Below are 26311 nucleotides of genomic sequence, written 5' to 3'. Positions count from 1 at the left end.
TAATAGAGATTCAATTCTTGAATATTTGTTAAATATGTCATTTGAAATATGATGTAAAAATCAATGTTAATAAACTCTTTAATAAAAATAGATAAATAATTTGATTTTCATATGAGGAATAGCATTCCACTGAACATAGAAACATTAAGAAATACCAGTTTTAAAAAATGCAGTGTTAATTGAATACTATGCTGCTGTCAGAAAGAATGACATCGCTCCATTTGTAAGGAAATGGACAGACTTAGAAAAAATCATATTAAGTGAAGTAAACCAGACTCAAAGGAACATAGGCCCAATAGTCTCCCTCATTTGTCATAATCAGTAGAAACCTAGGGCTCTCCTAGCAGGGATTTACAATAGAACAAAATCTAGAGACATTAGGCCAAATAGTACAACACTAAATGTAAGGATCTCCAGGATAAGGAAACAAAAGCAATATAATGAGTGATTGTTGTCCTTGATGTACTATGTTATCTCTCATCTCTTTTACTGTCCCTTGGTTATCTCATATTGTTACAATACTTCACCTTGTTATCTGATATATCTTATATATGCTTAATTGGTTATTTGAAACAGGAGAGGGAAGGGGGGAAATCAAGTTGTGAGGGGGGAGAGGGGAGGGAAATGGGAAACAGAACATGAGAAAGGGTATCAATATTTGTGAAGTAATGCACCATTTGATGAATATAATGTAACCCTTCTATTAATTACAATAAAAATATATGGAAAAACTGCAGTGTTCCCAAAAGAAAAAATGCAGACTATTTTTAATGAATTCCAAAATGAACACATCATTCTTTCTTCATATGTACACATGAGCATTTGGAAGGAGGCAGAGAGCCCTGAAATCTGAAAAGGGCAGTCCTCTGTGGGTCTCTCGTTGTTCATTAAAGTTATTCATGCTAACAAACCCCTTAGAGCCACACGTTCCCAAACTTCAACCATGCAGAAATGACTTTAAGAGCTCATTAAAAATCTGAGTCTGACTCCAGGAGTTTCAGACTTAAAAGATCTGGGAAAGGAGCCAAGAATTCTCGTGTTTAATAAGCACCCAGGGAGGCTGGTTTTGCTAAGTTGGAGAAGATACTTTAGAAACTTTGGACCTTTATTGGGTCCCTATTGCTTCCATTTAATTTTCATTTACTTCTAAATAAGCTCTTGCAATTATAAGACACATCACATTCAGACTGCATCATAGAACCCTGTCTGACACGTCTCCTTTCCCCCCGGTAACTTTTTCCAACAAACAAAACAAGAAAGCTCAAGGAGATATCCCCCTTAGGTAATCCCTAAGCGGTAAGAATCCCCATGTTTTCTTTGGTGATATTTCCAAGACGTTGAGAAAAGTGTTCTCAGAGCAACTCCTTCATTTAATTGTTCTTTACTTTAAAGCAGAGACAGAATAAATGTCCTGCAAGCCACCTGTCTCTAAAGACAGATACATTTGTTTTCTCTTTATCTACTATGTTTGATCATTTTTAGTTAATATGATCAGTGCCCTGGAGATTTTTAATCACCTTTCTCATTCTAAAAAAGATGTTTCCCATGACTGTTCATCAAACTTCACTAATTGCTGTCTCCCATTAAAAGATTTCAATTTCAGGATGAGTGCCAGTGGCTCATTCCTGTCATCCTAGCTACTGAGGAAGCTTAGATCTGAGGATGGCATTTCAAAGCCAGCCCAGGAAGGAAATCCCATGAGACTCTTTTCTCCAATTTAGCCACCCAAAAACAAACAAACAAAACAAAAACTGGAAATGGAGATCTAGCACAACTGGCAGAGCAAAATAGCTCAAGATGCCCAATCCCTGAGTTCAAGCCTGAGGACTGGCACAAAAAAAATTTTTTTAAAGATTTTAATTTCAGGGACCGGGAGTTTGGTCTAGTGGTTAAAGTGCTTGCCTAGCATGCATGAAGACCCAGGGTCGATTCCTCAGTACCACATATAGAAAAAAGCCAGAAGTGGTGCTGAGTCTCAACTGGTAGAGCTCTAGCCTTGAGAAAGTCCAAGGACAGTGCTCAGGCCCTGAGCTCCAGCAAAGTACTGGCAAAATAAAAACATTTTAATTTCAAAATAGAGGTTTCTCCCTGAGTGACACATTAGTGTTACAGGAAGTCTCAACAGCCTTGACTTTCAGGATCCCATTTGTACCAAAAATAAACTGTATGAAAAATAACCATCATCACCATCTTACAATGAGCAACCACAGTACCTATGGTCCTGCTACTGAGCCATCAAGCATATTGAAGACTAGAAATGTCTTTAATGACTTTGGCAGTGTAGCCCACACAGGTGCTAGCATCCTGGAAGTAGGAAGACAAAATGTGAATGAATCTGAGGAGAGAAGAATCCGTGCAGAAAGTAGAATATAAAGTTTAAGCAAGCCCCCCCCACACCAAAAATGAGGCAATACCCCCAAAGAAACCATACAGCAATGCATGTGTTTCATGTTATGCCCATTATGGGGGTGCAGTGTGTATGTGTGTGTGTGTGTGTGTGTGTGTGTGTGTGTGTGTGTGTGTGTGTGTGTGTGTTCCAGTCCTGAGGCTTGAACTCAGGACCTGCGTACTGTCCTTGAACATTTTAGCTCAAGGTTAGTGCTCTACAACTTGAGACATGTCTCTCTTTCTTTTGCTGGCTAGCTGGAGATGAGAGTCTCATGGACTCTCCACTCCTGGGCTGGCTTCCATCTGTGAAGCTCATATCTCAGCATTCTGAGTATCAGGTTACAGACGTAAACCACCACTGGCGCTTAGATAAAGGAATACTTTTTATTGTTTTTTTTTACCAGTCCTGGCGCTTGAACTCAGAGCTTATCTTGAGCTTTCTCAAGGCTAAAGCTCTACCACTTGACCCAAAGCACCACTTCTGGCTTTTTCTATGTATGTGGTACAGAGAATCAAAACTTGGTCTTTGTGCATGCTAGGTAAGCACTCCACCACTAAGCCAAACTCCAGGCCCCTTTTTTATTGTTTTTTTTATTTATTTATTATTGTAATTAGTAAAAGGGTTACATGATATTTGCCAGATAGAAGGTGCATTAATTCACATACATTGATACCCTTTCACATGCCTTGGTACCCGTATCCCTCCCCCCCCACACCCCCCACCCGTCTTGGTTTTCCCCCCTTCCCTATCAAATTTCAAATATCCAAATACAAATAAATTCAATACATCAGATAACAAAGTGAGATACTATACCAATATGAGATAACCAAGGGACAGCAAAGGAGATGAGAGAACACATAGTACATTAAGGACAACAATCATTCATTGTATGGCTTTTGTTTCACTATCCTGGAGGTCCTTTCAATTAGCTTCACATTATATGTCCTTATGTATCAAGATTTTGCTCTATTGCAAATCTCTGCTAGTAGAGCCCAAGGTTTCTACTGATTATGACGAATGAGGGAAACAATTGAGCCTAAGTTCCTTTGAGTCTGGCTTACTTCACTTAATATGATTTTTTCTAAGTCTTTCCATTTCCTAACAAATGGGGCGATGTCATTCTTTCTGACAGCAGCATAGAATTCCATTGTGTACAAATACCACAACTTGTTGATCCACTCATCAACTGAGGGACATCTAGGTTGGTTCCATATCTTTGCTATGGTGAATAGTGCTGCAATGAACATTGTTGTGCTAGTGGGTTTAGTATGTCCCTGTTTCTGGGTGGTTGGGTAAATGCCAAGTAGTGGAATTGCTGGGTCATAGGGGAGTTCTATGTTTAGCCTTTTGAGACACTGCCACACTGTTTCCATACTGGTTGAATGAGTTTGCACTCCCACCAACAGTGTAGAAGTGATCCCTCCTGGCCACATCCCCTCCAGCATCTGTTGTCATTCGTTTTCCTGATCCTGGCCATTCTAGCTGGAGTGAGGTGGAATCTTAGAGTTGTTTTGATTTGCATTTCTTTTATGACCAGAGATGTTGAGCATTTCTTCATGTGTCTATAGGACATTTTTGTTTCTTCTTCAGAGAAGACTCTCTTTAAGTCTTTGGCCCATTTTAATGGGATGGTTGTTACTTTGGAGGTTAGTTTTGGAGTGATTCAATTTTTTGAGTTGTTGATATATTTTAGATATGAGGCCTTTGTCCGTTGTTTGGTTGGTGAAGATCTTCTCCCACTCTGTAGGCTTCCTGATTAGTTTACTAGCTATGTCCTTTGCCATACAAAAGCTCTGCAGTTTAATGCAGTCCCACTTATCCAGCCTTTCTCTGATTTGTTGTGATTCTTGGTCCTTATTAAGAAAGTTTCCACCTGTGCAAGGAGGCCTAGTGTATCTCCTATTCCTTCCTGTAGAGTTTTTAGTGTGTCAGGTTTTACCTCGGGGTCTTTGATCCATTTGGAGTTAATTCTAGTGAAAGGTGACAAACAAGGATCCAGCTTTAGTTTTCCTCAGGTGCTTAACCAGTTCTGCCAGCACAACTTGTTGAAGGGGCTGTCTTTCTTCCATTCTATTTTTTGGCTCCCTTGTCAAAGATTAGGTGGCCATAGGTCTGTGGTTTAATATCTGGGTCCTCAGTTCCATTCCATTGGTCTTCAGGCCTGTTCCTGTGCCAGTACCAAGCTGTTTTGAGAATTATAGCTCTGTAATAGAGTCTAAAGTTTGGAATTGAAATTCCTCCAGCGCTGTTCTTTCTGCTAAGAAGTGTTTTTGCTATACGGGGTCTTTTATTATTCCATATGAAATTTTGAATTGCCTCTTCTATTTCTTTAAAGAATGACATTGGGATGTTGATGGGTATTGCATTGACTTTGTAGATAGCTCTTGGCAAGATTGTCATTTTCACAATGTTGATTCTTCCAGTCCAGGAGCATGGGAGGTTTTTCCATTTTCTTAGTTCTGCTTTAATTTCCTTTTTTACGGTTTTAAAGTTTTCGTCAAAAAGGTCCTTTACATTCTTAGTTAAGCTAATACCTAGGTACTTTATTTTCTTTGAGGCTATTGTGAAAGGAGTTTCTTTCCTGATTATTGCCTCGTTCCTCTCACTGTTGGCATAAAGGAAGGCAGTTGATTTTTGAGGGTTGATTTTATAGCCTGCTACTCTTCCAAAGTTTTGAATCAGCTCAAGGAGCTTGGGAGTAGAGTCTATAGGATTCTTTAAATACAGAATCATGTCATCTGCATAGAGGGATAGTTTTATTTCCTCTTTCCCTACTTGGATCCCCTTTATGCTTGCTTCTTGCCTTATTGCACTGGCTAGGAATTCTAGTACTATGTTAAAGAGTAGTGGAGAGAGTGGGCATCCTTGTCTCATTCCTGATTTTAGAAGGAATGGCTTTAGATTTTCACCATTAAGTGTAATGCTAGCAGTAGGTTTCTCATACACAGCCTTTGTTACATTGAGGAATGTTCCATGGATTCCTAGTTTCTCCAGAGCTTTTAACCTAAAGTGGTGTTGGATCTTGTCAAATGCCTTTTCTGCGTCTATTGAGACAATCATGTGATTTTTGTCCTTGCTCCTGTTGATGTGTTGAATTATATTAATTGATTTGCGTAAGTTGAACCAGCTTTGCCTCCCTGTGATGAATCCAGTTTGATCATAGTGTATAATTTTTTTGATGAGTTGTTGTAGACGGTTGGCCAGTATTTTGTTGAGAAGTTTTGCATCGATGTTCATCAAAGATATAGGTCTATAGTTTTCTTTCTTTGATGAATCTCTGTCTGGTTTGGGAATGAGGGTTATACTGGCTTCATAGAATGAGCTTGGTAAGGAACCTTCATTTTCAATTTCGTTGAAGAGCTTGAGGATTATTGGTGTGAGCTCTGCTTTGAAGACCTTATAGAATTCAGCTGTGAATCCATCTGGCCATGGGCTTTTCTTAGGTGGAAGTTCTCTAATTGCCATTTCTATTTCAGAGTTTGAAATAGGCCTGTTGAGTTGGGTTAGTTCTTCTTGGTTCAGTGTGGGTATGTTAATATTGGCTAGGAATTCATCCATTTCATCTAGATTCTCAAATTTGTTGGCATAAAGGTTTGAGAAGTATTCCCTCATGATATTCTGGATCTTGGTAATTTCTGTCGTGATATTACCATTTTTGTCTGCGATTTTGTTTATTTCGATATGCTCTCTTCTTTTTTTGGTAATATTTCCTAAGGGCTTGTCAATTTTGTTAATTCTTTCAAAGAACCAACTCCTTGTTTTGTTGATTCTTTCTATAGTTTTTTTGGATTCCAAATCATTTAATTCTGCTTTGATTTTAATTATTTGCTTTCTTCTACTGGGATTAGGGTTGGTTTGTTGCTCTTTTTCCAGGAGCTTAAGGTGAGACATTAACTTGTTGGTTTGCAATTTTTCTAACTTGTTGTTGTAGGCACTCAGCGCTATAAATTTTCCTGTGAGTACTGCCTTTGCTGTTTCCCAAAGGAGTTGGTATTTTGTGTGCTCTTTACTGTTAAATTTCATAAACTGTTGGATTTCTGTTCTGATCTCTTCGATGACCCATTGGTGATTCAACAATGTGTTGTTCAGTCTCCATCAGTTACAGGGTTTTCGTTGGTGGAGATGTGTGTTCAGTTCCAGTTTGATGCCTTTGTGGTTTGAGAGTGTGCATGGAATAATTTCTGTGTTTCTGAATCTGTCCAGGTTTGTTTTATGGCCTAAGATGTGATCTATTTTGGAAAATGTTCCATGTGCTACTGAGAAAAACGTATATTGTGTTGTTGCTGGGTGGAATATTCTGCAGATGTCTGTTAGATCTAGTTGGTCTATATAGTTGTTCAGTTCTAAGGTTTCTCTGTTGAGTTTTTGCCTTGTTGATCTGTCCATAGGTGAAAGTGGTGTGTTAAAGTCACCGACAATCACTGTATTTCGATCTATGTATGGTTTCAGTGTAAGTAAAGTTTGCTTGATGAAGTTTGGAGCTCCGGGATTGGGTGTGTAAATATTTAGGATCATTATGTCTTCCTGGAGGAAAGATCCCTTTAGTAGTATGTAGTAACCTTCTTTGTCTTTTCTTACTAATTTTGGTTTGAAGTCTATTTTATCTGATATGAGGATGGCAACTCCAGCCTGTTTATGGGGGCCATTAGCTTGATAGAGTTTATTCCAACCTCTCACTTTCAAAAGATGCTTGTTTTTTTGGGTAAGATGTGTCTCTTGAAGACAGCAGAACAATGGCTCTTGCTTTTTGATCCAACTAGACAGCCTATGCCATTTAATTGGAGAGTTGAGTCCATTGATATTGAGAGTTAGGATTGAGAGATATATATTAGGTGCTACCAGTTTTTAAAAGCTTTTATTTGGGCTTGTGTCCTGACAGTTCTTGTGGTCCTTAGGTGGTATGCTGTTTAGGTGCCATTTCTTTCCCTATATTGCATTTATTTTGGTTTTGTATGTATAGAATATCTTTCAGGATGCTCTGTAGTGTTGGTTTTGTTGCGACATATTGTTGCAGCTTTTCCCTGGAATGGAATGTTTTTATTGTTTCCTCAGTTATGAATGAGAGCTTAGCTGGGTACAGTAGTCTTGGTTGGTAGTTATTTGACTTAAGGGCATGACATATATGTTTCCAGTCACTTCTTGCTTGCATGGTCTCTGCTGAGTAATGTGGGTTTATTCTGATTGGTTTTCCTTTAAAGGTTACTGAACCTTTTTCCCTGGCTGCCTTTAGGATCCTTTTTTTGGTTTCTACTGATCCAGTTCGGATTACGATGTGGCGGTGGGATGTTCTTTTCTGGTCAGGTCTGTTTGGGGTTCTAAAAGCTTCTTGTATCTGGATGGGTCTGCCCTTCTGGATATTTGGGAAATTCTCTGAGATGATTCCCTGAAGTATATTTCCAATACCATTGACCTCTTTCTCCAGACCCTCCTCAATACCAATTAGCCTTAAATTAGGCTTCCTAATTGTATCTTGGACCTCCTGAAGCGCTCTCTCATTTTTCCTAGATTTGGATTGACTCATTTTCTGTTCTTTCTCTATAATAACTAAATTATCTTCAGCCCCAGAAATTCTCTCCTCTGCATTGTCTAACCTGCTATCAAAGCTATCTACTTTATTTTTCATCTCCCTTGCTACTAATTGCTCATTTTTGATGCCTTGCATCTCTTCTTTTAGATCATGTATGGATTTCTTTAGCTCCTTGATTTCCATTTGAATGGTTAGCTCAGTAGCTTTATTTTCTTTGAACATTTGCTGGAGTTCGGTCACCTTTTTATTTGTGGATTCTATGAATTCATCCATCTTTCTTTGAACAGCCTTTATTATGGCCTCCTTTATGGCTTCTTCTTTTTTACTAATCACCTTGTTTATGGCTTCCTCTTGTTCAGCTATGGCTTCCTCCCTTATCTCTTTCTTTATATTTTCACATTTTTCATTAATGATGTTTATTAATTGCATTTGTACAGCACTTGGAAGACGCTCCTCTAGGTTTGCCAATGACTGTTCCATTGGCTGTTTACAATGTGTGGGGGAGGTGGGAGATGTTGTTTCTTGATTTGACATTTTTCTTCAGTTTCTTTTCCTGCCCATTTAAAAATGGGAGCAAGATTAATACTAAACACGATTATAGTTTTTCAGATATAACCAACCTAGACCTCTGTAGCTGGCAGACTCTAGATGTTCACAATTTTTGATTGGTGTTATCACTCTTTCTTTTTGTGCAGTTACTGACTAGTCTAATTATTCACTGATAAGTGGTTTATATCCAAAACAATAAGCCTCTCATTCCAATCTCTATTGTCTTTAAGTCCCTCTGAGCCTAGAGAATGATTAAACACCTAGATATACAATGTTGCTCAACAGCCATCAAGTGTAGATCCATGCAGTATAAGGGTTGAAAGAGGAGCAGAGGTCCAGAGATAGAAAAATAGAATTAGAGAGGTCAGGGGGTAAGCAGGTAGAGTATTTTAGTACAAAGTTTGGAAAGTGTTAGAATAAAACTTATGTGTTGCTGCACGACTGGCTCTTAGTCTAGCCAGTGGCCTCACAGAGGACCATGGGATGGATCGGCGAGCTTCCGTCTGAGCGCTGTTGGCGGACATTTTCCTGTGCTGCTTCCAGGGGCGGCCCCAAGCCAAGGGTCTGGGGATTGAGAGTTTCAGGAGCTCTCAACACTACCAGCAGGAGGCCCCTCTGTTCCCAGGGGCGGGGCCCAGCTGGGGACTTGGGCTCCAAGGGCGGAGCCAAGCCTTTTTGGTTCTCAGAAGGGGAGCTTCGCTGCTGGTCGGCCCTTCAGATCCCTGCTGTATTTCCACTGCTTTGTCAGAGTCTGTGACTGTGGGGGGGGCCCTCGGTGGTGTCTTGCTCAGGATTCCAAGCTGGAGAATGCCCCGCTCGAGAATTGAGGGGGGGCAGATGCTGGCTCCTATTTACCCGCACTCCCTACCCACTTTTGTAAGGCAGGGTCCCAAAGTCCTCCACTCTCCAGATCCAGTGACCTGGGTGAGGAGCCTGGTAGGCGGGTGGGAGGTGGGACAGCTCTGCCTCCCCTGGTGGGGTGCTGAGTCTTAGGGTCCGCCAGCTTGTCAGTCTCCAGTCAGAGGGCTGGGGGTTGAGCCCATTGGGCGGGTGGGAGTTGGGGCAGCCCCGCCTCCCTTGGTGGGGTGGTCTGTCTTATGGGTAGCCCGCCTGTCAATCTCCAGTCAATGGCCTGAGGGAGGGGGCTGTTGAGGGGAGGGACAGGATTCTAAATTCCTTGCCCCCCTGATCCCGCCAGTCTTTCTCAGGGCGGGGTGTTGGGGTCTGAGTTAAGTTCTATTGCTTGGCACCCGCTCTGCTTTCCCGATATGTTTGTGGATGCGCTGTATTACTCACGCCTCTGCGTCCGCCTGGGGGTGCTCCACGGTGGTGGGGAGTCTTTCACTCCCCTCGGGTCTCCGCCGCCGCCTGTGTTCTGCGTCTGGGCTCCACTGCTTGCTGTTCTGGTTCCGCGTCTGGGTTCTGCTGCTTCCGCCATTCGCTGGCCCGGTTCTGTGCTGGTTTCTGCAGCCGTTGGGCTCCCAGCCTGGTGCCCTCCACTGCCGCCGCTTTTCGTGGATTAGAGCCGGTGCCCTCCCCCGCTTTCCCCGCGTGGAGCTGGTGCCAGCTCAAGCCTCTTTTCGTGGCTTGGTCTGGCGTGGCTTTCCGTGGCTTTGGGCGAGAGGTGGAGGAGGGGTCCTCGCGTTCCGAATTCTTTGAGAAAGTTGGATGTGAGCTTTATCTGGATTTCTTTTCCGGTTTGAGTCCTTCTCCGTTGCTTTTTGAGTTTGTTGTTGTGGATTTATTTAGATAGTTGGCTCGTGGGACTCCCTGGTTCTCTCTTTTTGTCAGAGAAAGCTAGGCAGAGTCCCTATTGTCTCAGCGCCATCTTCCTTCCTCCCCTTTTTTATTGTTTATGGACATAATTTATCAACATATGATTCATCTATAAAGTAATTCACCCCTTTGAATAATAGCCTATTGTGTAAATATTTCTTGTTTTGTCTATCTAGTCATTAGTTAAAGGACATTTTGGATTATTTCCAATTTGAGGCTATTATACTTCTGCTATCGATCAATCCTTGAGGGCTAGACATTCTCTAAAGTCTTGGCTTCTTTTTGAGTGGATGAATAATGAATGTAAGGATCATATTCTTAAATTTCTCTCTTTCTCTTTCTCTCTCTCTTTCTCTCTCTTTCTCTCTCTCTCTCTCTCTCTCTCTCTCCCTCTCTCTCTCTCTCTCTCTCTCTCTCTCTTTCCTTTCTTTTGTGTAGGTCATGGAGCCTAGTCTCTGTCCCTTCGCTCTTTTTGCTGAAGGATAACACTCTTCCATTTGAGGCACAGTGCCACTTTCAGTTTTCTAGTGGTTAATTGGGCATAAGAGGCTCACAGACTTTCCTGTTTAGGCTGGCTTTGAACCATTATCCTCAGATCTCAGCCTCCTGAGTAGCAAGGATTGCAGTCATGAGCCACTGGTGCAAAGTAATATTTCTTGACCTGGTTCAAAATTATTACAGAGGCCTTTGCCAAGAGCAAGCACAACTGTTCACTGAGCGTTGGACAGAAGATCCATAGAGAGTGGGTAGTCAAGATCGCTTTGTGTTCCCTCTTCATATCCAAGTAGAATGCATTTAATAGCATCAAAAATGACTTAGTCTGACACCAGTATTCACACCTGTAATGGTAGCTATCCAGGAAGCTGAGATCTGAAGATCATGGTTAAATGTCAGCCCAGGCAGAAAAGTTTGTGAGATTCTTATCTCCAATTAACAACCATAAGTCTGAAAGTAGGGCTATGGTTCAAGTGACAGAGTGCTAGCCTTGAGAAAAAAAACCCTCAGGACTAGTGCCCATTCCCTGAGTCCAAGCTCCAAGACCTGCACAAAATACAAAATCCTTCAATTACATTTGACCACATTATAGGGAAATACAGATGATAAGGAACAAATAAACAATTGATAAAGATCCATGAATGTCAAGAAGGGTGAGCTAAACACTAAGTAGGAAAACAGATTTTAGCAAATATAAGTTTAATGGGAAGGTTGCTAGTTGGGGCGAGGGCAGGTGGATGAATCAAAAAAGAACAAAGGGGCTGGGAGTTTGTGTTAGTGGTAGAGCGCTAGCATGCATGAAGACCCAGGTTTGATTTCTCAACACCATATACATAGAAAAGCCAGAAATGGTGCTATAGCTCAAGTGGTAGGGCTCTAGCCTTGAGGAAAATGCCCAAGGACAGTGCTCAGACCCTGAATTCAAGCCCGACGGCTGGCAAAAAAAGAACAACAGGGAATGTATGTCTCTGATAACAGAAGTGGGAAACCTCAAATTAATTTTTTTGTGGGGAGAATAGTCAAGATGGGAAAAATGATGGTAGATGTAGCTGTGATGAACAACTGGGCAGGTCAAATTTAACACTAAGTAGAAATGAGTACCAGTGGTTTAACACCTGTAATCTCAGCTACTCAGAAGGCTGAGATATGAAGATCAAGGTTCAAAGCTAGCCTGGGCAAGAAGAGACTCTTATTTCCAACTAGCCAACCAAAAGCCAGAAGTGGTGTTGTGATACAAGAGGTTTGCGACTTCAGGAGAGCTCTGAAACTCAGATGAGTGAACAAACCCCTATCTTGCCAGGCACGATGGTTCACACCTGTAATCCTGGCTACTCAGAAGTCTGAGATCTGAGAATGCAGGCCTGGAGAAGCACAGGTTTGGCATAGGATGATAAGCATAAGAAGCCAAAAATAAATACCTTGGACAGTGCAACAAAGGTAGTGAATGTCATTGGACTAGTCTGCCCCCCAGCTTAAATAAAGCACACTTGATGTCCCTGTTCCTCAGGCTGTAGATGAAGGGGTTCAAATAGGGTGACCACAGCATACAGAATCAAGTCTTTAGGAGAATTTGATACTGTTGACCCACACCAGTGGCGCTTCCATAAAATAAGTACACCACAGAGAGATGAGAGCCACAGGTGAAGAAGGCTTTGTATTTCCCACCTGAGAAAAAGCCTCATGATGGATGAAATAATTCTATAATATGAGAAGAAGATTCCTGACATGGGGCAGAAACCACAGGGAACAACTAGAAAATCCTTGACAAGGTGACTAAAGAAAAGTGTCAACAGGGCTGAGATGAAGAATTCAAGAAGGGTCATAGGAGATATTTGAAATTTCCACCTGCTTGAAGTTTTTAAATTGCATCACAAGCATATTGTGTAAAAAGCAAGGATTATAGGTGTGAACCACCAGGGCCCTGCAAGACAGATAATTTCTTGTTATCTGATAAAAAAAACATACAGCAAGCTAATTAAAATTCCTACCTTTAAGGACAGCGCTTATGGGCTTACATAAGTGCTTTTGGTTACACTCAAAGGGTTTATTTGTAAGAACTTCTCTTTCTTGCTCCATTTGTGAATGGAAGCAACTGAGAATAGGATTCACAGAAGTGGAGCTGTGGCTCAAACGGTAGACCATCAGCCTTGAGTGAGAAGGTACCCAGAAAAAAGACAGTGCCCAGGCCCTGAATTCAATCCTCCCCAGATATGGTATATACATGCATATACACAAAAATGCTTTACTTTTGCTACTTAAAGGTAATTCAGATTGATTATTTGGTTTCCTTTCACTATGGTTTAACTGAGAAGAGGTAAAAGAAAAAATGCATGAATACTTGAAAACACATATGGGCAACTTCTTATTGGGAAAATGAGGGTAAAAATTATCTAGCACAGGAGCATTGTAGTAAGGATTTTTAAAGTTCTTAAATAGCTTAACTAGTGGTTTTAAATCTCATGTATGCATACATTCACTTGTCTACATTTTCAACTACTCACTGGACACTGATAGCTTATAACTGTAACCTAGGGTTTCAAGAGCCTGAACTCTAAAGAACATCATTCAAATTCAGCCCAGGTAGAAAAATGCATGTGGCTCTTTATCTCCAATTAGAAAAAAAAAGTCCAGAAGTCGAGCTGCAGCTCACGTTGTAGATTGGTAGACTTAAGCAAAAGAAACTCACCCTAGGATCTGAGTTTAAGCCCTAGAACTAACACTAAACAAACAAAAGCAAAGAAACAAGTATATATGTCTGACTTTACCAAACACCCCAATATAAACAAAGAACACAATCATGCAAAAGAATAAGAAACACAGATGCCATCATTTACCATAGCGAAGATAGGTGCCCCTTAGTACACGATTGGATCAAGAAGATGTGGTATTTATACACAATGGAATTCTATGCTGACATCAGAAAGAATGGCATCAACCCATTCAAAAGGAAATGGAAAAACTTGGAAAAAATATTAAATAAATAAGCCAGACCTAAAGGATCATAGCTCCCTGGTTTCCCTCATTTGCAAGAACTAGTACACATCCAGGATTCTCCTAGCAGAGGATCACAATAGCTCAAAAGCTATGTGCATATGGCCATACAGGATGAGGATACGCAAAATGAATTCCAAGATATGGAAACAAGAGGTTTATCTTTGTGTTTGTTGCTCTTAACTTACTTGTGAATGTACTTCTCTTCTCCCTCTCTCTTCCTCCCACCCTCCCTTCTTATCGTTTATCTCATGTTGTTACTGTATCTGACTTCGGTACCTGGTATATTGTATATATGTTTATTTCTTTATTTGAAATGGGAAGAGAAAGGGGAAAATCAAGATAACTGGATGGGGGTGGAGGGGGTGGAGGGGGGAAGCTGGGAAAAAATGGGAAGGGGTATCAATGTTCAAGAAGCAGCATGCCTGCTACCTGTAACTCCTCTATACATCACTCTAACGATAAAATACAATTTAAAAAAAGGAAATAAACACGGATGCCAGTGGCTAATGCCTGTAATCCTAGGTTCTCAGTTTACTGAGATCTGAAAAAAAAAACATAGTTTGAAGCCAGCCTGTGCAGGAAATTCTGAGAGACTCAGATCACCAATTAACCCCCAAAAGGCTGGAAGTAGAGCAGTAGAGTGCTAATCTTGAACAAAAGAACCTCAGAGATAGCATTCAGACCATGAGTTCAAGCCCCAGAACAGGCACAAAAAATTATCCAAGCAAGCTGGGTGTGGTGGCTCACACCTGTAATTCTAGCTACTCAGGAAGCTGAAATCTGAGGATCAAGGTTCAAAGCCAGCCCAGGCACAAAAGAACCAGAGATTCTTATCTCCAATTAACCTCTAGAAAACGGAAAGTGGGGCTGGGCTCAAGGGTAGAGAGGTAGCCTTGAGCTGAAGAGCTAAGGATTACAACGCCCAGGATGAGTTTAAGCCCCATTACCCATCAAAAAAGAAAAATCTTGCAAAATGAAAGGGTGGGGGCAAACGCGAACCAAGCCAAGAAATACATTAAATTGTTGAGAAAATATTTATGTTCCTCCCACCTATTTTAATAAAAAGCATCCATCAGTTATACAAGAAGGTTCAATTTAACATGTCCACATGTGAAGATGATGTAGCATGATCAAAATCAGCCCCACAAGAACTCTCTCATCTGTTCCTCTTCTGAAATTAATCCCAACAAGCTTCATTGTCCCGTTTTCACACATGTACATAAAAAAGTATCAAGTCTTCCTTAAAGAAATAGAGATCTCTAATTTATCTGACAGCAAGTTCAAAATAACCATCTGAAAGACTTCCAAGGTGAGATCAGGAGTTTGACCCAGTGTTAGCCTGCTTGTCTACCATGCACAAAGACCCGGGTTTGATTCCTCGGTACCACATACATAGAAAAATGCCAGAAGTGGTGCTGAGGCTCAAGTGGTAGAGCTCTAGCCTTGAGGAAGAGGCCCATGGACAGTGCTCAGGCCCTGAGTTCAAACCCCACGACTGGAAAAAAAAGACTGCCAAGGGGTTGAGTACAGGTACACACAAACATCAAGAAAATGATGCTTAAAAAAATAACAGTAAAAACTTAGTTAGGCGCCTGTGCCTCACACCTGTAATTCTAGCTACTCAGGAGGCTGAGATCTCAAGATCATTATCTGAAGCCAGCCTAGGCATCTCTCAGTGTAAATCAAGATACCATGAAAATATTACAGGAAGAGGTAGGGAAAGCACTAGGGTTCCCAGGCACAGGTCAAAACTTCTTAAGAAAAGATCCAGTATGACAAGAAACAAAAGTTCGCATCAAACTGAAGAGTTTCTGCATGGCCAACATGGCTAACAAGATATATAGAAAGCCCACAGAATAGGAGATTTTTACCAACTATGCTTCAGACAAGAAGGGTCTTATATCTAACATTTACCTACTGCTCAAAAAATTAAACCCTCAAAAAAATCTTCAAATAAACAACTACCCATTTAATAAGGAGGTAAAAGAATTAAAAAGAGGCCAGGAGTTTGACTTAGTGGTAAAGTGCTTGCCTAATACGCACAAAGACGCAGATTTGATTCCTCAGTGCCACATACATGGAAAAAGCCAGAAGTGGTGCTGTGGCTCAAGGGGTAGAGCTATAGCTTTGAGAAAGCCCAAAGACAGTGCTCAGGCCCTGAGGGCAAAGGCCAGGACTGGCAAAAAAATAAAGAATTAAAGAGAGACTTCTCAGAAGAAGTAAGAATGGCCAATAGACACGTGAAGAAATGTTCAACATCTCTTGCCATAAAAGAAATGCAAATAAAGACAACATTGAGATTCCACCTCACCCTAGTTAGATGGTTATTATCAAGAAATAACAATAACAGATTCTGGTGGGAATGTAGCCAAAAGGAAACTCTGCTACACAGTTAGTGGAGATGTAAACTTGTTCAACCACTCTGGATAACAGTATGGAGGTTCCTCAATATAAGATGACCCAGCAGTCCTACTCCTGGTCATCTATCCAACTGACCACATACAAATCCACCCTAAGGTTACCAGGGCAACCATATTGGTTCCAACATTGTTTGCCATAGCCAAGATATGGAATCAACCCAGATGCCCTTCAATGGAGAAATGTATCAAGAAAATACGGTGTTTATATATACGCAGTGGCATTCTATGCTTCCATCAGAAAGAATGAATTTGTGCCATTCATAATAAAATGGAAAGGCTTGTAACAAATTATATTAAGTGAAGTATGCCAGATCCAATGAAACATGGGTTGCATGGTTTCCACCACTTCTAATCATTAGAATGTGCCTATAAGTGTACAAGTAAACACACTGGATGATAAAAGACAAAGACACATTTGAACATGATAAATTTGCAGGACTATAGACATTCACACAGTGAGACCAAAGAAGGATATTCTTAGGAGAGGATCTCAAAGGCTCAATAGCTCTGTGCATACGGTCATATAAAATGATATTTATAGACATGAACTCCAAGAAATGGAGACGAAAGGGTTTTTTTGTCTTTGTTTTCTATCTGTTGCTATTTTTGTTTTCTGTGCCTTTTGTCTTGCTTATAAGTTTATCTGTTTGCAAAGGGTAAGCGGGAAGCACAAAAATAGTAGGACAAAACATGAACTAATACAGCAGTGATACTACACACTATGCTGAAAATGACCTCTACAACTTGTGGAGGGTGGGGAGGAAAGGGAAGGGTTTACTTTGTCCAAAAAGAAAGGTGTTCATTACCTGACTTACCTAACTGTAAAATCTCCGTAGATGACTTTTACAATAACAATTTTTAAACATGAATGACATGGTCAGCGATGGGAGATGTTTGTTGTTGTTGTTTTCTGAGTCTCAACGTGGGCTTGCTGCGTTCTCCAGAAGGAAGACTCTGATCCCACTGAGATTTGACTTTCCTCAGCAGTCACCCTATGGACCATTTGATGTCCCTGTTCCTGAGGTTGTAATTGAAGGGGTTCAGCATGGGCATGACCACTGTGTATGCCACAGAAGCCACTGCCCCCATCCTGGGAGACACTGACACCGCCAAACTGGGGTACACCCCAAGTCCTGTGCCATAAAACAAGCACACCACACAGAGGTGAGACCCACTGGTGGAGAAAGCTTTCCACCTCCTGCCTGGCGATGACACACTGAGTATGGAAGAAACTATTCTAGAGTAGGAAAAAAGGACTCCCGAAATAGGGAGGAAACCAGACATGGCACCCACAAAATACATGACAAGGTCATCGGTGAAGGGGTCAGAGCAGGCAAGGCTGAGGAGCTGGGAAGGATCACAGAAGAAATGAGAAATGGCCACACTCCTGAAGAAAGACCATAGAGTTATGTAACTGGGACACCACCAGGCTGATGACAACAGACACCACAACCAGTGAGCCACAACGTCGAGGGTCCATCATGACCTTGTAATGCAGGGGGTGACAGATGGCCACAAAGCAGTCATAAGCCATGACGGTCAGAAGCAGACTGTCCAGACAACCAAAAAGTGTAAAAAACATCTGAATCAGGCACCCACTAGGGAAAATGGCTCTGCTGTGACTCCGTGTGTTCACCAGCATCTTTGGGACTATGGTGGAGGTGAAGCCAATGTCAGCCAAGGAGAGGATGGAGAGGAAGAAGTACATGGGGGTGTGGAGGTGGGGGTCAGAGGTGACAGCCAGGATGATGAACAGATTTCCGAGCACGGTGCTCAGGTACATGTACAGGAAGAGCCCAAGAGGAGAGATTGTAGTTCAGGGTCATCTGAGAGGCCCAGGAGATGGAACTCGGTGACTGGAGTTAGGTTGTGGGCATCTATGTTGCCTGGGCACCTTTTGAAGATGAAAAAAAGGTGTCAAAAGAAAGAAATGTAAGTATACCAGAGTGTGACACTAAAACTACATTCAGATTAAATCAATCCAACAGGGAAGTTCTCAAGGGAGAGGAAAATCTCGTCCAAAATATTAATTTCTGACAAATCCCATCGTCCATCATTTCTTCTTTCATGCACTCCATTTATTTTAGAGATACACCCATGTGATGTGCATTTGAGCAATCCAGGTAAAGCTTTGAGTACAATAAAATATCTAGTGACTCCCACCTGTAATCCCAGCTACGCAGGAGACTGGCATCTGAGTATCATTGTTCCAAGCCAGTTGGACAGAAAAGTCCATGAGACTCTTACCTCCAAATAACTACCAAAAGGCCAAAAATGGAGATCTGGCTCAAGTAGTAGAGTGCCAGCCTTGAGTACAAAAGCAAAAGAACAATGTCCAGAATGCTCAGAATTCAAGTCCCAGGACCAGAAAAATAAAACTAGATAGGTCCAGATACAATAAAAATAAATGACTTCAACACAGTGTTTTCATCATTGGATAGACTACTAAATAAAATAAAATCACAAAGATAACTCAAAGAGTTAAACAGCACCAAACATAAAACAAGCTTAACAGCTAGATACCTCCACCGTACTCTATTAACCTCCTGAGTAGCTCAGATTGTAGGGGTGAGTCACCAGCCCTTGTCAGTGACCCTTTGAACTTTCTATAATTTAGATTACATTTCAGGCCATAAAGCAAGTCTTAACAAATACCAAAGTGAAAGAAAAGAATTCTATATATCTTCAAGGATCCTAAAGCGGAAAACATGAGAAATTAATTGAAATATACAGACACATGGAGATAGCATGACAAAGTTTTGCATGATCTCTGGGCCAATGAAGAAATCAGAGAGGAAATTGAAAATGATTTCATATCAAATGAAAATGATCCAGGCATTAGTGGGGATGGGGGAGCACTGGGGGGAAGGAAGGTGGAAGACTCTGCATTTGGGGCACAGCTTTTAGCTAGCTGCTCCATCTTTGCATCTTAATGGTAAGGTTCTTAATGCTACCCAAATCCAGCCTGTCAGACTCACCCACAGCACTCACCAGACTATGTTACCATTACTAGGGAGAATGAGAAAGGAACGATCACCCATCCCCTCCGAGATCAGTGGTGCATGATGGAGAGGAAAGCTCTGTCCTCAGGACTCACAGAATAACAGAATCCTGTGTGGACTCCTGACACAAGCCTCAAGTCTGGATAGAGATGAAGCAAGACAACTGGATTTGAATCAGTAAACTTCAAAACTGGAGAACACAAGGTGGTTATTTACAATCATCTAGGTTTGAGAGCTCAAGGCTGAACACTGATCATCAGGAAAATTAGCTCATGGTATCTCTGTCTCTGAGGACTTGTTAATGTTGAAGAAATAGGAACAAAATAAAAATCTAGTATTTTTGGTAAGGCTTGAGACCTTTCACTCCTCAAGGGGGCTATGTCACCTGGATTCCTTTCTTTTGAGCTTTAAGATATAAATCTTTATTTTCCTTTTTCTTTGCTCAAATTTATCTTTAAGTAGTTATGCAGAGGAGTTGCCATTTAACAAAACAGCTTATGAATACAATGCATCTTGACCAGTGTCACCCCTGTGAATATTTTCTTATTCCCATGAATCTTAATAAAATAAATTGTACACACAAAGGTAAGGTGACTAATGCCTATAATCTCAGAACTTCAAATACTGACACAGGAGAATGAAAAGTTCAAAGCTTGTCTACCTACCAAGACCCTACCTCAAAAATAATAAAATAGAATCCTGGGGTTTGGCCTAGTGGTAAAGTACTTGCCTAGCATGCACAAAGACCCAGGTTCCATTCCTCAGTACCACATACATAGAAAAGTGGTGCTGTGGCCCAAGTGGTAGAGCACCAGCCTTCAGGAAAGCCCAAGGACAGTGCTCAGACTCTGAGTTCAGTTCCCAGGACTGGTATAATAATAATAATAATAATAATAATAATAATAATAATAATAATAATAATAATAATAAATAAAATCCAGCACATTTTTTAAAAATTGTTAATGACACTAACAGCACACAAATTACATATAAATTTGGAGAGTTAGATATATATCGAGAATCAAACATTATTTTCTATATTCTTAGTAGTTTTATCTGTAAGTAAAATTTCTTTTTCATGGTTGTGGTTTTTTTGTGTATGCGGATGACAGCCCTGGGGCTTAAACTTGGGGCCTGGGCACTGTCCCCATTCTTTTACTCAAGGCTAGCAGTCTACCATGTGAGTTACAGCTCCACTTCTGGCTTTTCTGGTGGTAAACTGGGGACAAGAGTCTCACAGACATTCCCACTCTGGCTGCCTTTGAATCACAATTCTCACATCTCAGCCTCCTGAATAACTAGATTACAGGTGTGAGCCACCAGTGCCTGAATCACAGTATCATTCTTAAATTTTTATTTTATCCTATAAAACTATTTACACACGGGTTTTATATTTCCATACAGTTATATAACCAAGTTAAATGAAATTCACACCCAGCATTACTCTTTCTTTCCCTCCTCCCTTATCCTTCCTTCTAGAATCTTCATGGTTTCAATTGTGTTATTTTCATAGCTACAATCTGTTTCAATACTATTCAGATGTGCATGTATATAGCATCTGCATGTGCCATAGTAGACAAATCTTTTTTTTGCCAGTCCTGGGCTTGAGCTCAGGGCCTGAGCACTGTCCTTGGACTTTCTCAAGGCTAGAGCTCTACCACTTGAGCCTCAGCACCACTTCCGGCTTTTTTCTATGTATGTGGTACCGAGGAATTGAACCCGGGTCTTCATGCATGCTAGGCAAGCACTTTAACCACTAGGCCAAACTCCCGGCCCCATAGTAGACAAATCTTGATACTTGTCTTTCTTGTTTTTATCTGTGTCTTTCTGCCAGACTTTGTTAACTTTCTTATTAGCATCAGTGAGTCATGTATATACAAAGCTGTTTCATTTTTACACACTTATTGGTGAACATAATGCATCTTGATATCTGTCCTTGTTTCACTGAACACGATAGTCTTTAGTTTTATTCACAAAATAATGGTATCCTTCTTATAGCTCAGTAGTTCTGCATTGTGTATATGTACCACAATTTTTATATCCATTGATAGGCACCTGCACAGATTCACAGCTTAACTATTGTGAACAGGGCCCTGATAAACTTGGGTGTGCCTGTATCAATATGCCAAGTTACATTCCTTTGCAGTAGTTCTGCATTGTGTATATGTACCACAATTTTTATATCCATTGATAGGCACCTGCACAGATTCACAGCTTAACTATTGTGAACAGGGCCCTGATAAACTTGGGTGTGCCTGTATCAATATGCCAAGTTACATTACTTTGTATGTATTCCCAGGAGTGGTAAATAAGATTTTGATCTGAGGTTTGTGTTTGCTTTCCTTGCAGTACTACAGATTGGACTCTGAGCTTGGTACTTATTTAGCAAGGGATCTGCAATGAAAAGCCATGTCTCTGTCCTGTGGCTTGTAGCAGGTAGGGTCTCATGTTTTTGCCTGGGGTATACATTTTTCCCTCTAGGTTTGGTTTACTTTGTTTTTACTGCAGAGATAATGTACAGGGGAGTTATATAAGTTATGCATTGAGTACATTTCTTTTGAACAGTTTCATCTCTTCCCTCATTTTCTCCTGTTTTTGTCCTTTTGACCACAAGTTTTATAGTTCATTTCCAACATTTTGTCTAGCAAGTATCACTACTGAATTAGTTCACTCTTTGTCCCATCATCTCTGTGCTTTCCCCCCCCAGAGCAGATAAACTTATAATTAAGACAAAAATATAGAAATCAAAAACAGTGAGAAAAGAGGAAAAACAGGAGGGGGGAAAAGCCCACAAACAGTAAAAAATTAAAAAAACTTCATTTTGGCTAGGAGTTTGGCCTAGTGGTAAAATGCTTGCCTAGCATGAACAAAGGCCCAGGTTTAATTCTTCAGTACCAGATACACAGGAAAAAAAGCCAAAATGGTGTCAAGGGTCAAGTGCCAGAGTGCTAGCCTTGAGAAAGCACAAGGACAGTGCTCAGGCTCTGAGTCTGAGACCCAGGACTGGCAAAAACAAAAAAAACTTCATTTCTGTTTCTTGGAGTCATTTTGAAAAACATGAAATGATATGATTACATGCGCCTAAATATTGAGCCCTTGTGATTCTCTCCTAAGAATATCCTCATTTCTTCCCACTGTGTGGATGTTTAGAGTCCTATTTAATTAATCATGTGCAAGTATAATTTTTTTGTTTTTCCTATCCATTGGGTTTACTTCTAAATTTACAGGCATATTCTGATGTTACAAATGAGGGAAAACACCAGGCATGGTGGCTCATGCCTGTAATCCTAGCCATTCAGGAGACTGAGATCAGAAAATCAAGGTTCAAAGCCAGCCTGAGCACAAAAGGACAGAGACACTTATCTCCCATTAACCGCTAGAAAATGGGAAGTGGGGCTTTGCTCAAGTGTAGGGTGGTAGCCTTGAGCTGAAGAGCTCAGTGAAAACACCCAGGCTCAGGAATAGAGTGATGGCCTTGAGTAGAAGAGCTCAGGGACAGCACCTAGGCTGAGTTCAAGCCCCATGACCCACAAAAATAAAGAAAAAGGAACCATGAAGCCTATGCTTATTTGGGTCTGGCTTACTTTGTTTAATATAATTTTCCCTAGTCTTTCCATTTCCTTACAAATGGGGCAATGTCATCCTTTCTAATTGAAGCATAGAATTCCATTGTGTATATACACATATACCATATTTTCTTGATCCATTCATCCACTGAGGGGCATCTGGATTGATTCTATATCTTGGCTATAGTAAACCTTTACATGGTTGTGCTGGTGGCTTTAGTACAGCCTGGTTATAGTCGTTTGGGTAAAATATCCAGGAATGAGATTGCTGGGTCATAAGGAAGTTCTATGTTTAGTCTTTTGAGGAATCTCCATATTGCTTTCTCAAGTGGCTGAACAAGTTTACATTCCCACAGTGTAGTAATGTTTCCCTTTTGCCACATCCCCACCAATATCTGTTATAATTTGTTTTCTTGATAATGGCCATTCTAACTGGAGTGAGATTAAAATCTCAATGTGGTTTTTATTGACAAATGTTTTATGGCCGAAGATGGAGAACATTTATTTGTGTATTTATTGCCTATTCTTATTTCTTCATCAGAGAAATCTCTCTTTAAATGTTGAGCCCACTTATTAACCAGGTGCTTGTTGTTGTTCTTTTAAGGTCTTCTTTTCGTTTTTTTTGCCAGTCCTGGGACTAGAACTCAGGACCTGGCCACTGTCCCTGAGCTTCTTTTGCTCAAACATAGCATTCCGCCACTTGAACCACAGTACCACTTCTTGGCTTTTTCTGTGTATGTGGTACTAAGGAATTGAAACCAAGCTTGGTGCATGCTAGGCAATCACTCTACCACTAGGCCAAACTCCTGGCACTTTCAAGAATTTCTTTGGGGGTGGATTAATTTTTTAGCTTTAAGAATATTTTAGATTCTTGTCTAATGTATAGCTAGTAAAATCTTTTCCCATTCTCTTGGCTTTCTAGTTGTCTTGTATCACCCAATCAAGAAGACACACACACAAATGAGCAACAAGAAAACCAACAACATAACCAAATGTAACCTATATTGTCACCAGCTTTCTGCCTTGTAGAGTCTCTTCAGGGCTCTTTTAATGTCCCTGTTCCTCAAGCTGTAGATGAAGGGGTTCAGAAGAGGAGTGACCACTGTGTACGTTGCTGAGGGCATTGCAATATTCCTGGGAGAATGTGACACAGCAGATCCAATGTAGACTACAATTCCTGTCCCAAAGAATAAGCAGACCACAGACAGGTGACAGCCACAGGTGGAGAAGGCTTTGTACTTCCCTCCTGATGTTGGAATTCTCAGTAGTGAGGTAGTAATTTTATAATAAGAGAAAAGAGTCCCTAAGGTGGGAAAGAAACCAAATAATGTACCTATAAAATATTTAATGATGTTATCTGTGAAGCTGTGAACACAGGCAAGATCCAGGACTTGAGAAGGGTCACAGAAGAAATTCGGGATTTCCACCTCTCTGAAAATGCTGATCTGTAATGCCATCAACACATGAAGTTGAGATTCCAAGATGCTGGCTACAAATGATATCAGAACCAAGGAGACACAGAGACGAGGGTTCATGATGAGTAGGTAATTCAGGGGGTGACAGATGGCCACAATGAGGTCATAGGCCATTACAGTAAGAAGCAAAACTTCCATACTGCCAAAAATGAGAAAAACAGATATCTGGGTGAGGCAGCCCACATAGGAGATGGCTCTGCTGTGACTCTGAATGTCCACCAACCTCTTGGGGACTGTGGTAGAGGTGATGCCAATGTCAACACAAGACAAGATGGAGAGGAAGAAGTACATGGGAGTGTGGAGGTGGGGATCAGTGGTGACAGCCAGGAAGATGAGCAGATTTCCAAGCACAGTGATCAGGTACATGGACAGGAAGAGCCCAAAGAGCATAGGTTGTAGCTCAAGGTCATCTGAGAGTCCCAGGAGATAAAATTCTGAGATGTGTGTTAGATTACACAGCCCTGTATTTATTGGACACCTTTGATGTAAAAATGAGACCAATAACTACTGAAGAACTCAGAATTCAACAATAATTCTGAATTCAAGTGTTTTCGTTGAGGACTCTTTTGAGTCCATCAATAATAGTTTCCATGTCATCTACCCAGTCATCCTGGATTTCTTCTTTCTCATATGCCCCTTTTATAAATGCATTTTAGATACTCAACTACGTTAGAACCTTACAGGAAGTGCTTTCTTATCACAGAAAATACAGCATATTCTTGTAAGATTATTACAAGATATTCCACAATGATCTTCTTTCTTTGTGAGATTCATTCTCATACATTCTATAAAGAAATATTCTTGCTGGACATGGTGGCTCACACCTGTAATCCTAGCTACTCAGAGGCTGAGATCCTACAATCATGGTTCAAAGCCAGCCCGGGTGCTAAAGTCCATGAGACTCTTATATACAATTAACCACCAGAAAACCAGAAGTGGCACTGTGGATCGGGGGGAGGGCTATACCCTTAAGCTGAAGAGCTCAGAGACAGTGCCCAGCCCCAGAGTTCAAGTCTCCCAACCAACAAAAAGAAAGAAAGAAACATTCCTACAAACTTTATTTTATCATAAAGAAATACTAAAGTCATGAATAGTGAAACTTCTAGAGATATGCTACTTAAAACACTTCATAAAACATACAGAACTGAATTATCAAACATTAATTTCATATAAACAAATCAGTTCTAGAAAATATTGTACAGCACCTGTTATCGCCCAGGAAATTTCTTCCTCATTCATTCATTTACTAATTTCCATCTTGATATTCTGTGTGTGTGTGTGTGTGTGTGTGTGGTGTGTGTGTGTGTGTGTGTGTGTGTGTGTGTGTAAAAGAGAGAGAGAGAGAGAGAGAGAGAGAGAGAGAGAGAGAGAGAGAGAGAGAGGGAGAGAAACAGAGAGACAGATACAGAGACAGTGAGTCCTAGCATTTGAATCTTTTCTTCCTGCCCAAAGTAGTGCTCTTCCACTTGAGCCACAGCTCTAGCTTTTTTGGGAGTTCAATATCTGTTGTGTAATTGAGAAATGAAAACAATGTTTTTCCATAAACATTCAGGTCTTCATTTCTTTGTAGACAGATATAATCGACATTGTGCCAATCTGATGCACAGCTCTACTTTTGACTTTCAAGTGACTAAATGGAGATAAGAGCCTCTGGGGTTCTGCTACCTGGGCTGGCTTTGAACTTGAATCCTCAGAACCTCTCTCAGCCTCTTCAGCAGCTAGGATTGCAGGGGTAAGCCACCAGCACTGGGAATAAAGTATACATTTTTAACTCTTTGAATTTTTCTGAACATGACTAAATCAATACCTGATGTTATATCTACTTTTCCCTGAACCAATTTCAGGAATTTAGGAGTATGTTGATACGAGCAATGGTGGTTGACATTTAGTCCTTCCTGTTCTGCCATCGATCGAACCTTGCACTTCCTGTACTGATTTCAAGCCATGACTCCTGCTTTTCTGTTTTGTGACCAATTAGGAATCTCCCAAAGAAGAAATCAGCATCCTCTTCTTGGATGTCAGAGAGAAGTGAGACCGATGCTCTGGTTTCCACTTTGTGCCTATCAAAGTCTTTAACAAATCCCACTTTCCAAAATTTGATATTCTGTGTCAATAGAC

General features: G+C 40.8%; 1 protein-coding gene and 1 pseudogene across 1 annotated transcript; both read right to left on the bottom strand.

Annotated features, from left to right (window-relative positions):
• Positions 1 to 17008: 17008 nt before the first annotated feature.
• Positions 17009 to 19191, bottom strand: LOC150068145 (olfactory receptor 7E178-like; annotated as a pseudogene).
• Positions 19192 to 23725: 4534 nt separating this feature from the next.
• Positions 23726 to 24628, bottom strand: LOC150068144 (olfactory receptor 7E178-like). The gene has a single exon (XM_090345098.1). It carries the CDS (start codon positions 24581 to 24583, stop codon positions 23726 to 23728), a length of 858 nt encoding a protein of 285 aa, XP_090201224.1. The 5' UTR covers positions 24584 to 24628.
• Positions 24629 to 26311: the final 1683 nt, after the last annotated feature.

This window comes from Megascapheus bottae, chromosome 1, assembly GCF_031878675.1.
Source record: "Megascapheus bottae isolate mThoBot1 chromosome 1, mThoBot2.hap1, whole genome shotgun sequence".
Classification (NCBI taxonomy): Eukaryota; Metazoa; Chordata; class Mammalia; order Rodentia; family Geomyidae; genus Megascapheus; species Megascapheus bottae.
This window is presented reverse-complemented; position numbering and strand designations above follow the sequence as displayed.

Excerpts from the sequence above, each read along its gene's own strand:
- LOC150068144 (XM_090345098.1), bottom strand. The coding sequence starts at position 24,583 with ATGCTCTTTGGGCTCTTCCTGTCCATGTACCTGATCACTGTGCTTGGA.